Source organism: Oncorhynchus nerka, linkage group LG27, assembly GCF_034236695.1.
Source record: "Oncorhynchus nerka isolate Pitt River linkage group LG27, Oner_Uvic_2.0, whole genome shotgun sequence".
In the NCBI taxonomy this organism is placed as follows: domain Eukaryota; kingdom Metazoa; phylum Chordata; class Actinopteri; order Salmoniformes; family Salmonidae; genus Oncorhynchus; species Oncorhynchus nerka.
The window spans coordinates 51872647-51890041 of NC_088422.1; the positions used below are offsets into that span (position 1 = coordinate 51872647).

Below are 17395 nucleotides of genomic sequence, written 5' to 3' on the forward strand. Positions count from 1 at the left end.
TCACATTCATTTGCACATATCCAACTGTAGGCCTATTTTACGAACTGCGGCTAAATTGGTTCCTGTTTCAGTCACGTCTTTGGTCATGTCCGCGTGCGTCAAACAAAATCACCCACATGATTGGTTGACAATACAGCCTCCCACAAGGCAAGCGATGGCTGCAGGGTGAATATTACGAGTAACTGCAAAAAACTTGTGCCATGTTCAAAACAACTGGGAACACTTCCGAGATTTCAACACAACTGGGAACTCTTCCAAGATTTCAACACAACCGGGAACTCAGAAAAAACGAGCTCCGACTGAGAAAATTCGTTTTAAACGGTCATCCAACTCGGAATTCGGGCCTCTTTCTAGAGCTCCGACATGAATTTCACTAACGTCATGATCTGACCTCGTATTTTTCACAGTTTCCAGTTGTCTTGAACGCACCATTACAGTCGGCTGCTGTCAAAACGGCATAACCTCTTATCACATGATTTATGTGAAGTTCATGCAGTAGGTGGGAATTTGACAATTTCCAGACCAGCCTTGGCCGGAAATTCGTCACTCGTTCATCCCGTGATTGTGTTTTCAGCCACTGGTAGCTGGGTGCTTTATGAGCTACTACAGTCAATTATGAGTGCATGTATACTTATATTAAATATATAATTATTAATATAAGCCTACACATTAATTAGCTAACTAAACGAGGGCTTAGGTTGCAAATTTCCCTTGCTTGGCTAATCATTTGGACCACCGTCCAAGATGGCGACGGGGATTCCCCCAAGGGCATAAGGCTAGGGTAAGTGGACGAGGGTGTGTCTTAAGTGTTTGTACTGCAGCCCTGACAAAAGTGATTTACTCGAACGCGTCCAACAATTGAGCAGTCTGGCCGTCACTGGTTATCACAGCTACAAAGTACACAATTATAGCTAATCCCCACCTGTTTCCACAATGTGATTATAAACCTAACATTAATCAAACTGATAACCCTGTGCCTAACCTTAAATTAAGACAAAAGTGCTTTAAAAAAAACAATAGCCAATTTTGACTTTGTGGCTGTGGTAACTATTTACAACCGAGAAGTCTGGGTGGAGATGATGATGGCGGAGTTGGTGCAGGGACAGGCCTCCGTTGCTCAGTCCGGAATGAAAGCTGACGGCTTCGCCCACGCTTTACATCGGGCCCGACAGGTAATAGGAGTAGAGGAATTCGCGAAGGAATCAACTGAGGTTGAGCTAGGCCTTTTAAACGATTATAAATTACTTTTATTTTAACTCGCCCATATCTGCAGCTTGTGCTATGTGTTCATGAAAAACACTAGCCAGCGACCTAGCCAGCTAGCTAACATTCTAAGCTAGTTGACAACCACAATAGTTTCGAGTTTGCAATGAGTACTCGCGTGTGTTCATTTTGGCTGCAACAGGTCACGACTGGAAACGATGTTTTTATGTAGTTTACCGTGTTGTTACCACGAAGTCTTGCAAGTTAATTTATGTTAAGATCGCTACAGTAGCTAGCTACGTTTTACACACGTGTCCAAATGCAACTTGTTGTTCAGTCACTGAAGTTCTGGGGTTGAACTGTGTGACCGTGCTCTCAAACCCATAACAATCCGTGACAAGTAGGCAAAGATTCCAAACACACCACACGTTTTTAAACAGATCGTTATCCATATTGTTTCCCAGTTGTAAACATCATTGATTCAATTGCCCCCCCTGTCAGCAATTACTTATGTTGATATTCTTGAGGAATGTTAATGAACTCACTGGTTTGAGACCAAAATCAACCAAAAATAGCTATATATTGAAAATACTGTGATTGAAGAAAAATTGTTAAGAGATAAAATGAATTATAATTTCTACACTTCAATATGGTTTAAATAGTTCAGACTGGAGTAGAGATTAAAAACATTTGTTTTTTTACTCAAGACACCAAAAAAACACTGTTTTAGAGGATAAAATTAAACTGTGGTTTTGTGTTATCCTTTGTATTCCATGTTATATACTTTGTATTCCATGTTATAGAGAAGCTTCCCAGGAACACAACATTTTATATCATGAGGATAGGATTGACCAATTCTGAGATATCTTATTTAAAATAGATCGTAAAAGGACAGGCCAATGTTGATCCCTTGTCAATAAAGCACCAAATAACCTGTCTGGATTCTTAAATTCAACACCTTTGTCCAAAAACACAAGATCGGGTAGTCATAAGATCGGGTGGTCAGAATTGCTGTAGAACACAGAGATGACCCCCCCCCCAAAAAAAGATTAAAATGCTATATTATGCTAAAGATGTACTTCAGATGGGGTGGCTACTAATTAGGCATTACGGAATACGGAATTTCAGTCATTTAAGACCAATAATTTGAAGTAGGGTGGTCATATTAACAAATCTTCATGGTTGATGAAAAACAGAGTGGGTAACAATTTATGAAATTAGAATACAACTTTGTATACTGCTTTATGCAAATTAGATACATATTATGCTAATTTGTTTGTATGGAATGAAATTAAGTATTGCTGTTTTATGCGGAACTGGGAGTTTATACTGAGTAAGGTGCAGCCCGCGCACGCACCTGGGATGGTAATGGAGGACATATAATTGAGATTACATAATCATGAACAAAAAGCAGGGATACTATTTACCAATTAGTAACTGTTAGGCTGTATATGTCACAGTAATGTTCTATTCAGTAGGCCAACTGATTAGGCCTAGTGCAAAATAATACGCCCAACCCTGTGCCTGTGCCACCTACACACACACAGTCTAACACAGACACACACTTCTCAGCATCCCCACACACACTAGTGATGAACTGATATGACATTTTTGACCGATATGATAGTTTCCTTGCCAAAAGAACTGATACCGATAACCAATATTTTAGTGGCCTTTTAAGCATTCTAGTACAGTTAAATAGTTAACACACACATGGATGAAGCGGTCTAAGGCACTGCATCTCAGTGCAACAGGTGTCACTACAGTCCCTTGTTCGAATCCAGGCTGTATCATGTCCGGCCGTGATTGGGAGTCCCATAGGCTGGGGTAGGCCGTCATTGTAAATAAGAATTTGTTCTTAACTGACTTGCCTAGTTAAATAAAGGTTACACAAACACCACACAGACCAAAAAGGTTTTTTGTTGGCATTTACTTATGTCCCCATTACCAGTAAATCATAATCAAAACATTTCTTTCACTTACTTGCTGTGTTGACTTGACTTTGACTTGTCAAATAAGTTTGTTGACCAATCAGGACCTGAATGTGACTGCACGTCACATAATAATTTAATGCCTTCATACATATTTTTTAAAGTAGTTATTACACATTGATTACACTCACTTGTATTTCATATGTCACAACGATTAATCGATACGTGTGCTATGATGGTGGTAAAGTTGTCTCGCACACCTACAGTGCTGGCTATAAAAAAAGCTAGCTAGCTCATGGATGCAAACAATGTTCTTCCCTAAAAACATAGAAAAAATACATAATCTGTTTTAGTAGCTATAGTTAGTTGTAGCTATTTATTTTCATGAACTGAAGTTCAATTTCAATAGGTGAACAACAAGTTACAACCTAGCTAATACTTACTCACAAGGATTCCTAAATCATTGCTAAGAGTAATGAAAATGACTGCAGTTTCTTCTGGTCATTGTTTTCAGGCTGGTTGTATTGGTGCTAGCTAGGTACCAAGCTAAAGCTAGCTACCCCAGAAGTTGTGGTCGAACAAATTATGCTTTATTACCAACTCTGTATTGCAAACACATCGTTCGTGGCTGGTGTTTGCTGACTTTTTTTGTACAGCTTTGACAGTGCTACTGTATCTTTTTTGACATGCAAAGACTCAAACGGTGTTCCATAGTATGTATATCGTGAAACTACTAGCAGTGACGCTATTACTGTGTAACTCCGGTAGGGCAACATCTGAAAAATAGCGCACTTGGTAGTGTGTACCGGTGCTCGACCAGTCGGCGAAAGTCAACATCACCCATGACAGAGAACGGTTCATTGTCAAGGGCAATGAATTCCATTACCTTGGCTTTAATGGATTTTGCCTTTGAGATGTCTCTGAAATGGTCTTACTCTTTCAAATGACTGTTTGACTTGTTGACTGCTTGATCCACACAGCAGACATTGTGGACTAGTTTAGGGATGCTATGTTGCACGTATAGAGCAAAATTGTACGTGGCGTCGTTACGTCATGTACCTTCGTTATACAGGTATGCACGTCAGATTTTATAATCGGTTTTGCAAATCGGGCATTGAACTAGACATCAGCCGATACCGATGTTGGCATTTTGAGCTTTTATCGGCCGATTCCGATATGTTCACTGATATATCGTGCATCTCTAACACACATCACACATAGGCTGGGTATGTCTGTGTTAGGCTAGCACAGACACACACTTCTCACTAAGTCTAAACTGTAACACAGTTTAAGGTAGGTCTACACCTGAGTTGGGTTACATTGTAATGTATTTTTTGGTGTTGATGCGTTACATTGGTGATGGGAGGATAAACTCCACCATTTCCAGTAAGAGACAGTTGGTGAGCTCTCTGCGAGCCAGCTGCACAGAAAGATAGTTAGGACACATTTTCAATTCACTGATATTTAGCTATGTTTTTATTGATTGTAGGGCTGTAGCCACTGTTATTGTAGTTTTTACTTGAAAGAATAAAACCATCAGTCACAAAAATTGCTTTTGGTACAATACAGCTGCAATGGCACGTTACAACTGTATCAGGCTCTCCCACACAGCTAGCAAGCTAGCACAGGTCATGGAAATGGGGGTGGCGAATGGTGAATTTGGACCACTCCCTGACAACCCATCATCAAAACGTAGCTACGAAGCTCTACTTTGTAACCTGCTATGTTTTTTCAGTGTCTCTGAGAACATTTAACCTTATATTTCAGTCCAAAGTATGTTTGATGACCGTAGAACACACTCAGGACTTTCCAACACTTGTTGGCAATACAATGTCACATCAATCTTACTCTGGTATAGTGAAGAATACCATTCGCAAAGAGCAAATATGAACACACCGATTTCACAGGATTCAGAAAAAGGGCTGTCCCACAGATTTGAACGTTTTAAGCATGACGCTTGATTTAATTTTGGGCTCATATTGCGTAAATATCATGACGTACAGTACTGGGATTTTTAGACAACTCCCACATTCATGTTTTCAAATGATTTATTTATTTTGACGACAACATTATTGACATTTAGTGAAAATTGATTTGATTACTGCAGTTATCTTTGTAGAATTCTCACATAGCGTCCATTGTTTTTCGCGTCACCTAACACCTTAGTACTATATTATGTTTTTTCACTAGATACCATAGATAATATGCCTATTTGTGCTACATAAAGGTTTGGGTAAACATAGATATTACAATGCTCCCTCTCATGCAAAATATATGTGATTTGTTTGATTGAACCCTCTATCACATTGTTTGACAGAATGCTCACTAACTAGCTCTTTGGCCCCAAAACTCATGGATAGAGGTGATAACAATTCGGCCTCTGAAAGATTCAAAATCGTCTCAAGTGTCGACAATACGTTTTTTGGAAGGGGAATGGTTGAACTGCATGGCTCCATTGGCTACTCAAAGCTCAGATGATACATTATTAAATCCTTTACACTTTACACAACGTCCCCATGTCTTTTAAAGCACGTGACGGTGATTAAGAGCAACAGAAAATGATTCTATACAGTGTTGCACATTTTTTATTTTTTTTCTCCCTTGGTTGTCATTTGATTTCTCAAGGTTAGGCTATTTGGTTTAGGCATTTCAGTTGCCGATGAGTCAACCTTGTTTTGTTGTTCAGCAGATAATAGCTCTAGCACTCATGGTTACAAGTGCTTTTGACGCAATTGCCTGACGTGGTCATATAGCCCAATAATGAACTAAATGGCTTAACATTAGTCCTTATAGTCCAAGGACCTTACATGTTCTGTTTAGAGGCGAATTGGCTCTGGCAGTCAAAACAGACAAATACTCCACCTAAACGTAGTTGCAGCCAACAGTATTTTTCAGCGACAAGACGTTTGTGGCGCCAGTCTTCCCTTTACACACAGGTCTTCTTGAGTCGCCGATGGCTAATTAGCGCATGCACGCTTCTGTTTTCCATAAACAAGCACTGTAACATGGACAGTGTAGCCTTTGGGCTGGGCTGTTACATGACACACTGCATTTCAGACAAGCCCACTCTGATTCTCCAGTTGTTTTCGGCCTGTTGTATTATTATCTCTGGTCTGTAAATTATGAAGGAATAGCTAGACTTGGTGCCGTCCCACCCTTCGTCCCCTGGCCCATTGGGTTCTGGCTAGGGTAGGCCTGTCTAATATGCTATTAACTCAGCCTGCTCCTTACTGGCTGGGAGTGGGTTAGTTTAGCCAGCACACTCAGCTTTATACCTGCTGTAGGCTCATCCCTTAGTGTACCACACACATAAACGGACATATGCTGTGTGTCTGATATAGAAACTATTGACAGATCAATCTCATTCCATTTTCACCCCATCTGCCAGTCGCTTAAAACCTGCTATCAAATCAAATGTTATTTGTCACATGCTTTGTAAACAAAATATGTAGACTAACAGTGAAATGCATACCTACGGGCCCTTCCCAACGATGCAGAGAGAGAGAGAATTGAGAAATAATAACTCATAATAATAAATACAAAATGAGTGACAAAAACTTGGCCAAATACACAAGGTACCAGTACCAAGTCGATGTGCAGGGGTCTTCTGTCTGCTTTCCATAAACAAGCACTGTAACATGGACATATGGCTGTGTGGGAACCCTAACCCTATAAAGGTGTGTAGTAATTTGTTTAAAAAAAATAATTTCCTGCTGATATGAACAATATGTTCCTTATGTTTCCAAAACCGTACTGCAAGCAATGCATTTTAATGTTCAGAACAAGCGTCGGAGCTCTTAACAAAACTTCCCCGGCCAGAAGATACTATCGTCACTAAAGGTAGCGTATGAATGGGCTTTAGTGGTCATAGGACTGGCAATTTTGATAAATGTAATAAGCAATTTTTTGGTGAAATGTTTCTCAGATTGTAACAACAATGAATACAATGGATGGATGAACTGTTGTATAGAAAATCTGTGAAGTAATTATTATTTTCCTCACATTTCAGATGGCAGGAAAAATGAGGAATGAGCAGATTTCTCACTTAAACAGTTCCCCACCTATTGTAGACCCCTCCACGTATGGCTGCGTGGACCAGAAGCGATCGGTGGAAGGTAAGCTGGTCGCTATTAGCCATTTCATTCTTCTCTTGCCGGTGATTTTAAAGGGATAGTTTCCTGAGGTTTTCACAATGTCTTAACTTTTTTACCTTGAAACGAGTCCATGAATGATGAGTCACCAATCAGACATGCTTTATCTACTCATTTGCTGGATGCAGAGTTCATCAGAGTTCAAGTGAAGGTCAAGAAAATCATAGAGAAAGCAGACTGTATTGCAATCATCTCTGATGAGTAGTTGAATGTTCGTGGGCAAGGAATAACTAACTACATCATCTCCACCCCTCAACCAGTATTCTGCACAGACACAAGGGACAACAGACACACTGGTCTCTACATTGCAGATGAGCTGAATGCAGTCATCAATGACCTTGGACCACAGAAGGTATCTGCACTGGTGACAGACAATGCTGCGAACATGAAGGCTGCTTGGTCTAAAGTGAAGGAGTCCTACCCTCACATCACACCCATTGGCTGTGCTGCTCATGCATTGAATCTGCTCCTCAAGGAAATCATGGCACTGAAAACGATGGATACACTCTACAAGAGAGCCAAGGAAATGGTTAAGTATTTGAAGGGTCTTCAAGTTATAGCAGCAATCTACCTCACCAAGCAAAGTGAGAAGAATAAGAGCACCACATTGAAGCTTCCCAGCAACACCCTTTGGGGTGGTGTTGTCATCATGTTTGACAGTCTCCTGGAGGGGAAGGAGTCTCTATGAAATGGCCTTATCACAGTCTGCCGATATGGACCGCCCCATCAAGAGGATCCTCCTGGATTATGTATTTTGGGAGGGAGTGGTAAGCAGCCTGAAACTCCTGAAACCTATAGCAGTAGCCATTGCACAGATGGAGGGAGACAATCCCATCCTGTCTGATGTTCAGACTCTGCTTGTAGATGAAAGAGAAGAAATCCGTACTGCCCTGCCCACTTCACTGTTGCTCCAAGCAGAGGAAACTGCACTTCTGAAATATATCAAAAAGCGTGAAGACTTCTGCCTGAAGCCTATACACGCCACGGCGTACATGTTGGGCCCCAAGTATGCTGGCAAGAGCATCCTGTCTGGTGCAGAGATCAACAAGGCCTATAGTGCCATCACTACCATGTCTCACCACCTTAGCATGGATGAGGTCAAGGTTCTTGGCAGTCTGGCGAAGTACACTTCCAAGCCTGGGCTTTGGGATGGAGATGCAATATAGCAGTTGTGCCAACATATCCATCAGCCAGCTGGTGGAAGGGACTTTGTGGATCTGAGGTTCTTTCCCCTTTTGCCTCCATCTTCCTCCAAATCCCACCAACATCAGCCGCATCAGAGCGGTCCTTGTTTGGGAACACTCACCAAAGCATGCAACAGGCTGACCAATACAAGGGTTGAAAAATTGGTGGCAATCTGGGCAAATTTGAGGCTTTTTCGAGCCTGACAGTGTACCATCCTCAACAAGATTGGACAGTGAAGATGAGGCCTCAGAGTCTGATGTTCAAGAGGTGGACATTGAGGTCCAGAAGAAGACAACCAAAGCTTTAGTTTCAAGACTATCATTTTACAGATGTATGTTGAAAACTTTTTTGGGAGATGCGATGGATCATTGGGGATCATCCCATGTGGAGAGTTAACTAATTTAATTAAAGTTCAATTCCACCTCGGAATATTCCCCAAAATGTGCAACCCTTTTATGTACATAAAACATAGATTTGAATATTATTCCAATGTAGCAAGGTAGCAATTTTCTACCTTTTGGACCCTGGTAATCTGTCAGGATCCAAAGGTATTTATTCAATATTACAGTTTTTATTCTCTTCATCACAAATCCATTCATCCACAACCCAATCTAAGCTAGGTACGAAGATGATAAAGGGCAACAGTTTAGAGACATCTTCATCAATTTAATCTTAATACAAATGACATTGAGTCTGAAAACATATGGGAGTTGTTGAATGGACCATAGGAAAGGGGTAGAGATTTGTATTTGAGATCCCAAACAATCAGCATTTTGACACTACTGAGCTGAGCCAAGTTGTACTGCGCTGGCCTCGTTACGCATGCACCGTCGTTGCTGTAACCAGGACAATGTGAAAAGAAAATATCAGAGCCAGCATGACAGTGTGAAAAGGGTATAAGAGTTGGCCAGTTCTCCTGCACTGGACGCCCTATCCTGCGGCGATGGAAAAGCGTACAGTCTTTAAAAGCCAAGCTAAGGAAAATTAGATTTGAGTGACAAATGCCATTGTTTGCTATGATGGCACTATCCCGCTGCTCCTCTAAGTCACTTATTTTTATTTGTCCATTTTGGGGGCCTGCCAGGCTGATCGTGGGAAGATCCATACTGAGTTGGAAGATTAAATACTGTTTAAATGTGGTCCCACTGGAGCTGACTGTAGCCAATGACACCCGACTGGATTACTGTCTGTATTGTCTGTCGGACAGAGGAGAAAAAAAAAATGTAAAATTTGAAATCCATGACTGCTGGTTTGCTACAATGGAAATCCTCCATAAATCTCTTAGGCCTAAGCCACCTTTCTTGTGAGGCACCTACTGTAAAAGTTCCCATCAGCTAGGGATAGTCTTCTAATAGTGTCACACTATGCAAAAACAAATTTTCTGACCATTTAGAATATATTTAGCCAATTAATAGATATCGTCAATGCACTGTGTGTGTGTGTGTGGGGGGGGGGGGGGGGTGTTGTAATCTCAGATCATTTATATATTAAGTTTGGAATTTTAAGACCCCTTTAGATATATATATATATATATATATCTCGGGCAGTTGTTGTTGCCATCTTGTATCTGTACCGCAGGTGTGGTGTTCGGGTGTACCGATCCTGTGCAGGTGTTACACGTGGTCTGCCACTGCGAGGACGATCGGCTGTCCGTCTTGTCTCCCTGTAGCGCTGTCTTAGGCATCTCACAGTACGGACATTGCAATTTATTGCCCTTGCCACATCTGCAGTCCTCATGCCTCCTTGCAGCATGCCTAAGGCACATTCACGCAGATGAGCAGGGACCCTGGGCATCTTTCTTTTGGTGTTTTTCAGAGTCAGTAGAAAGGCCTCTTTAGTGTCCTAGGTTTTCATAACTTTGACCTTAATTGCCTACCGTCTGTAAGCTGTTTGTCTTAATTGGATCTACCCATCCCGGATCCGGGAACGTTGTCATCAACCACAGTAATTAGCAAACGGACAAAAAATATTTTCTAGAAAATATTCATATTCATGAAATATAGTGAAACACAGCTTAGCCTTTTGTTAATCACCCTGTCATCTCAAATTTTGACATTATGCTTTACAGTCAAAGCAAGACAAGCATTTGTGTAAGTTTATCGATAGCAACCTGGTCACGAAAAGCAATCAAATTAAATTGTTTACCTCTGATGAGCTTCGGATGTTTTCACTCACGAAACTCCCAGTTAGATAGCAAATGTTCCTTTTTTCCAAAAATATTATTTTTATAGCTGAAATAACTATGTTAGTTCTTCACGTTTGGCTGAGAATTCGACCGGAAATTGCGGTCACGACAACGCCGAAAAATATTCCAAATTAGCTCCATAATATCGACAGAAACATGGCAAACGTTGTTTATAATCAATCCTCAAGGTGTTTTTCAAATATCTATTCGATAATATATCAACCGGGACAGACCTACGCAAGAATTACTCTGAGAGCCCTCAGCCGGACACTTACGCAATGTAGTCACTTACACTCATTCTTCAACATCAAGGCGTGAAACTACGTCAAAATGCTGTAGACACCTTGGGGAATACGTAGAAAAAGGAATCTGGTTGATAGCCCATTCACTGCTCAATAGGGACTCATCGGAACGCAGAGCTTTCAAAACATGAGTCACTTCCTGATTGGATTTTTCTCAGGCTTTCGCCTGCAATATCAGTTCTGTTATATTCACAGACAATATTTTTACAGTTTTGGAAACTTTAGAGTGTTTTCTATCCTAAGCTGTCAATTAAATGCATATTCTAGCATCTTGTCCTGACAAAATAGCCTGTTTACTTTGGGAATGTTATTTTTCCAAAAATGAAAATAGTGCCCCCTATTTTCAACAGGTTAATGACCATTCCACAGGTGCATGTTCATTAATTGTTTATGGTTCATTGAACAAGCATGGGAAACAGTGTTTAAACCCTTTACAATGAAGATCTGTGAAGTTATTTGGATTTTTACAAATGATCTTTGAAAGACAGCGTCCCGAAAAAGGTTATATAAAAAAAGACCAGGACATTTGTGGTAACATATTTACCCCCCTTTTTTAGGCACTAAACTACTTCCATATATACACCAAAAGTATGTGGACACCTGCTTGTCGAACATGTCATTACAAAATCATGGGCATTAATATGGAGTTGACATGTACCTGTTCGTGAGAGACTCACCTCTTTCGATAGAGAGGCCATAATAGGTTGTAGGCCAAACTGTTCGGACGCTACAGACGTTTTCGTGATAAGAACGATTTTCCGGACATCATGGTCTGACACACACCGCTGTAGCTCAGCCACCTTACATCGCAGATGCGAAAGGATATCTCTAGCTTAAACAGACAGAAATAGACTTGAGGGTTAATGAAGCCGGTGATTTATGTGGTAAACTCCTCAAAGCCATTGGATGAATCCCAGAACATATTCCAGTCTCTGCTAGCGAAACAGACCTTGAAGCTTAGCTTAAAATAGAGTTATGGTCAGATTTGCTAAATGGAGGGTGAGGGAGAGCTTGTATGTGTTTCTGAGTGTGGAGTAAAGGTGATCTAGAGTTTTTTTGTCTTCTCTAGTTGCACAGGTGACATGCTGGTAGAAATGAGGTAAAATTGATTTTTAGTTTCCCTCCATTAAAATCATTAGCCACTGGATGAGCATTTTCTTGTTTACTAATTGCCCGATACAGCTTGTTGAGTGTGGTCTGGTTGCCAACATCAGTTTGTGGTGGTAGGAAAAATATAGATACATTCTCTTGGTAAATAGTAGCTTATCATGGGGTATTCTAACTTTGACTTTGAGACTTCCTTAATATTAGAGATTGCGCACCAGCTGTTCTTAAAAAATTGCTTAGGGATAGGAGTCCCGCTAGCGAGACAACTTCCGGTGAAACTGGAGGGCGTGCAATTCAGATAAATGATCATAAATATTATGTATTTTAAACATTTATGTACATATAAGTGTCTTATATCAGCTGAAAGCTTAAATTCATGTTAATCTAACTGAACTGTCTGATAGCTATTACAGCAAAAACATGCCAAGCGATTGTTTGAGGACGGCACCCCACATCAAAATATTTTTCCACCGGCACAGGTTTCATACATTCACAAATAACGATTTAAATAAATATTGACTGACTTTTTGAAAATCCTCCTCTGATTTGTCATCCAAAGGGTCCCAGCTAAAACATGTGTCATTTTGTCATATATAAAATTCTTCTTTATTTCCCAAAAAGGCAGTTTAGTTGGCGTCATCGATTTGAGATATCCACTCGTTCAACAGGCAGAGAAATTAATCAGAAAATCTACCCCTTAACTTTGTTTCAACGAGTCAAAATAAGTTTCTATTTACTCCTCAGATACCCTAAAATGTAATCGAACTATAATATTCATTTCGGAAAGAAGTATGTTCAATAGGAAACCGATTTTAGCAGGTGCGTAATGTCTTCATGGCGCGCGCAAACATGATATTTCTTATTTGTTTTTAAAGTTACAGGCCTGAAACCTTGATCATTGTCTGCTGACACCCTGTGTAAGCCATCGGAATTGCATCCAGGGAGCTAATTTTCAATACCTTTCTCTTGCAATTCTAAGAGGATGGTCTCTCAAAAAAATTCTGGTTGGTTTTTCTTTATTTTCTCCTACCATTTTTATTGTGTTATATTATCCTACATTATTTTAACATTTCTACCAACTTCAAAGTGTTTTCTTTCCAATGGTTCCAATTATATGCATATCCTGGCTTCAGGGCCTGAGCTACAGGCAGTTTACTTTGGGCACGTCATTCAGACAGGAAGTGGAGAAAAAAGGGGCCTAGCCCTAAGAAGTTTTAACAAAGACACACCCCCCCTAACCTTACCCGATGCTGCAATACGGTCTTGACGATGCATAGAAAAACCAGCTAGATGTCTCCGCGAAACATAGGATATTACAGTTCTTCAGTTTGCCAATAGAACAGAGGGTAGAGGCAGATTATTTATTTGCCAATGTAGTTTTGGTGAGCAGTATGTCTTGCACCGCCGACTCGTTGAAGTAGAAACCATCTAAATCGAGGTTAGTGATTGATCGTTGTTCTGATGTCCAGAAGCTTTTTTCGGTCATAGGAATCATTATGTACAAAAAAAAAGCTACAATATTCAACTTTTTGAATGGCCCGTCCAAATTCGCATAGAAATGTGAGTGAAAGATAATCTGTATGTTGACACCTGCTCGTCAAACATCTCATTCCAAAATCATGGACATTGATATGGAGTTGGTCCCCCCTTTGCTGCTATAACAGACTCCACTCATATGGGTTGGAATGTTGCTGAGGGGACTTGCTTTCATTCAGCCATGAGCATTAGTGAGGTCGGTGGCTAATGTTGAGCGATTAGGCCTGGCTCGCAGTCGGCTTTCCAATGCATCCCAAAGTTGTTCAATGGGGTTGAGGTCTGGGCTCTGTGCAGGCCGGTCAGGTTCTTCCACATTGATCACGACAAACCATTTCTGTATGGACCTCGCTTTGTGCACTGGGGCATTGTCATTCTGAAACGGAAAAGGGCCTTCCCCAAACTGTTGCCACAAAGTTGGAATCACAGAATCGTCTAGAATGTCATTGTATGCTGTAACATTAAGATTTCCCTTCACTGGAACTAAGGGGCCTAGCCCGAACCATGAAAAACAGCCCCAGATCATTATTCCTCAACCACCAAACTGTACACTTGGCACTATACATTGGGGCAGGTAGCATTCTCCTGGCATCCGCCAAACTCAGGTTTGTCCGTTGAACTGCCAGATGGTGACGCATGATTCATCACTTCAGAAAACGTGTTTCCACTGGTCCAGAGTCCAATGACGGTGAGCTGTGCATTGCGCTTGGTGACTTTAGGCTAATGTGTGGCTGCTCGGCAATGGAAACCCATTTAATGACACTCCTTATTTTATTTTATTTATTTATTTTACCTTTATTTAACTAGGCAAGTCAGTTAAGAACAAATTCTTATTTTCAATGACTGCCTAGGAACAGTGGGTTAACTGCCTGTTCAGAGGCAGAACGACAGATTTGTACCTTGTCAGCTCGGGGGTTTGATGCTCTAACCACTAGGCTACCCTGCCGCCCCAATGAACAGTTATTGTGCTGATGTTGCTTCCAGAGTCAGTTTGGAACTCGGTAGTGAGTGTTGCAACCGAGGATAGACTATTTTTACATTCTCCATGCTCCAGCACTCATTGCGCCCGTTCTGTGAGCTTGTGTGGTCTACCACTTTGCGGCTGAGACGTTGTTGCTCCTAGACCTTTCCACTGTACAATAACAGCTCTTACAGTTTACAGGGCCAGCTCGAGCAGGGCAGACATTTGATGAAATGACTTGTTGGAAAGGTGGCATCCTATGAAGGTGCCACGTTGAACGTCACTGAGCTCTTCAGTAAGGCCATTTTACTGCCAATGTTTGTCTATAGAGATTGCATGGCTGTGTGTTGGATTGTATACACCTGTCAGCAACTGGTGTGGCTGAAATAGCGGAATCCACTAATTCGAAGGGGTGTCCACATAGTTTTGTATGTAGAGTTAATGTCTTCGTTGAAAGTAAATCAAAGAAGCAGTTGATCTGTTCTATGTGTGCTATTTCTATGCTTTCCATTCTTAAGTTTAGTTTTTGTCTTTTACTTTTGGTTTTGTACACCAGGTTTGAACAGCTGAAAATAGTGTTTTTGGTTATGGAAAATATATTTCACAGCAGTATAGACGGTACATTGATTCCCTAAGGAATGACTGCTTGTTTTGTCACAAACAGAAATTAGGCAAACTATTAGAATTTTTGCAACCAGTAAATGGCGGAGCAATTTCTGGATATTGCACCTTTTTTATTATCAGCTCCAAAAAAACATACAAAATAGTAGAATTGGAACCTGTAAAAGGGCATCCATTGCAGCGCATTTCAGGCTCTTTGGCATATGGGTGCAGCCAATAATTTTTTCTTAATATATTTCGTATTAAAATATTTTTGAAGAAAAAAAAAGTTACCTTCACTAATATATTTTTCTCTCTCCTCTGCATCTCCCTCTGGCCCTGGTCTCCTTTCCGGCTGGCTCTTGCCGCCTCTCCTCATAGTAGGTAACCAGCTGGGAGCCATGGTACATCAAAGGTAAGCCTGTAGCCAGCACCAATTTACCCACTGTATTGACAGACAGTAAATACATATTGATTGAGCAATCTGTGGGATTACTCCCTCTCCTCCACTTCATTTTAGCTCACTATCCAACCCAAATACACAACACTGGATTCCCAGCGGGATAGCGCTGAAGTACTTAGACCAGATAATGATTTGTGGACAGCTTCACCGTCTTCTGCTTTGCAAATATAGCGAAGTCTAAAGTATTATGTGTGTAGGTAACTGCCAAAATAAAGGAAACACCAACATAAAGTGTCTTAATAGGGCGTTGAGCCACCTTGAGCCAGAACAGTTTCAATGCCCTTTGACATAAATTCTACAAGTGTCTGGAAATCTATTGGAGGGATGCGACACCATTCCTCCACAAGAAATTCCATGATTTTGTGTTTTGTTGATGGTGGTGGAAAACGCTGTCCCAGGCGACGCTACAGAATCTCCCATAAGTGGTCAATTGGGTTGAGATCTGGTGACTGAGATGGCCATGGCGTATATCGTTTTCATGCTCATCAAACCATTCAGTGACCATTCATGCTCCATTCGTGCCCTGTGGATGGGGTCATTGTCAGCTTATGGGAGCATAGCATCTTATGGGATGTTAATTGTTTAATTCACTCAGGAACCTCACCTCTGTTGAAGCACCTGCTTTCTAAAATATACTTGGCATCCCTCATTTACTCAAGCGTTTACATTATCTGTAGTTCATATGTTCTATCACAGTGATGGAACAGCAGATAAGTGTTAGCCATAGCCCTGTAGTGTAGGTGTGCAACATAATCATTTATTGACTCATCTGCTGGCCTTTCTACACTGTATCCGTCTACTGCTACTGTCCACAAAAATATTAAATTGTCATTTTTTTTTACACGTACAAAACATTAAGAACAGCTTACTAATATTGAGCTACACACCCCCTGCCCTCAGAACAGCCTCAATTCATCTGGGCATGGACTCTACAATTGCTTCCCACAATTGTGTCAATTTGGCTGGATGTCCTTTGGCTGGTGAACCATTCTTGATACACCTGGGAAACTGCTGTGTGAAAAACCCAGCAGCATTGCAGCACTTGTCAAAACTGGTGCACCTACTACCATACCCCATTCAAAGGCACTTAAATATTTTGTTGCCCATTCACCCTGTAAATGGCAGACATTCACAATCCACGTCTCAATTATCTCAAGGCTTAAAAATCTTAATTGAACCCGTCTCCTCCCTTTCATCTGCACTGATTTGAAGTGGATTTAACAAGTGACATCAATAAGGGATCATAGCTTTTACCTGGTCAGTCTATGTCATGAAAGAGCAGGTAATGTTTTGTACACTCAGTATATATCTTGTCTCTTTTCACCCCACCCTCTTGTAATTTAGGGCTGTTTTGACAGAAGACTTCAAAGTGCCTGATAGAATGGTTGGATTCAGTAAGTACATGTTATGGGAGGGAGGTACGTTATGTGGTTTGGGATGTTTTCGTCCTTGGATGCTTGATTTTGAGTTACGTTAAAGGATGTATTTATTTTATCAAACTGACACATTACCTGAACTATTTTCTCCACTCCCATCCCACTTTTTTTCTCCCCTCCTTCTCCCGCTTATTTTAGTCATAGGCAGAGGAGGTGAACAAATTACGAGAATCCAGCTGGAGTCCGGGTGCAAGATTCAAATTGCCTCTGGTAAACAGTTCTAAATATACAAATCAAATTTTATTGGTCACATACACATATGTAGCAGATGTTAATGCTTGTGTTCCTAGCTCCAACAGTACAGTAGTATCTAACAATTCACAACAATACACACGAAT

General features: G+C 40.9%; 1 protein-coding gene across 1 annotated transcript in view; it reads left to right on the plus strand.

The window, feature by feature from the left end:
* Positions 1–1048: 1048 nt before the first annotated feature.
* The window catches only part of LOC115111972 (far upstream element-binding protein 3-like), a 78957-nt gene continuing 62610 nt past the window's right edge, over positions 1049–17395 (plus strand). The window contains exons 1-5 of the mRNA XM_029638562.2: positions 1049–1172; positions 7144–7249; positions 15540–15573; positions 16966–17015; positions 17196–17267. Of these exons, the coding sequence (XP_029494422.1) occupies positions 1077–1172; positions 7144–7249; positions 15540–15573; positions 16966–17015; positions 17196–17267 (358 nt within the window). The 5' untranslated portion in view covers positions 1049–1076. The remainder of the gene's footprint in view (positions 1173–7143; positions 7250–15539; positions 15574–16965; positions 17016–17195; positions 17268–17395) is intronic.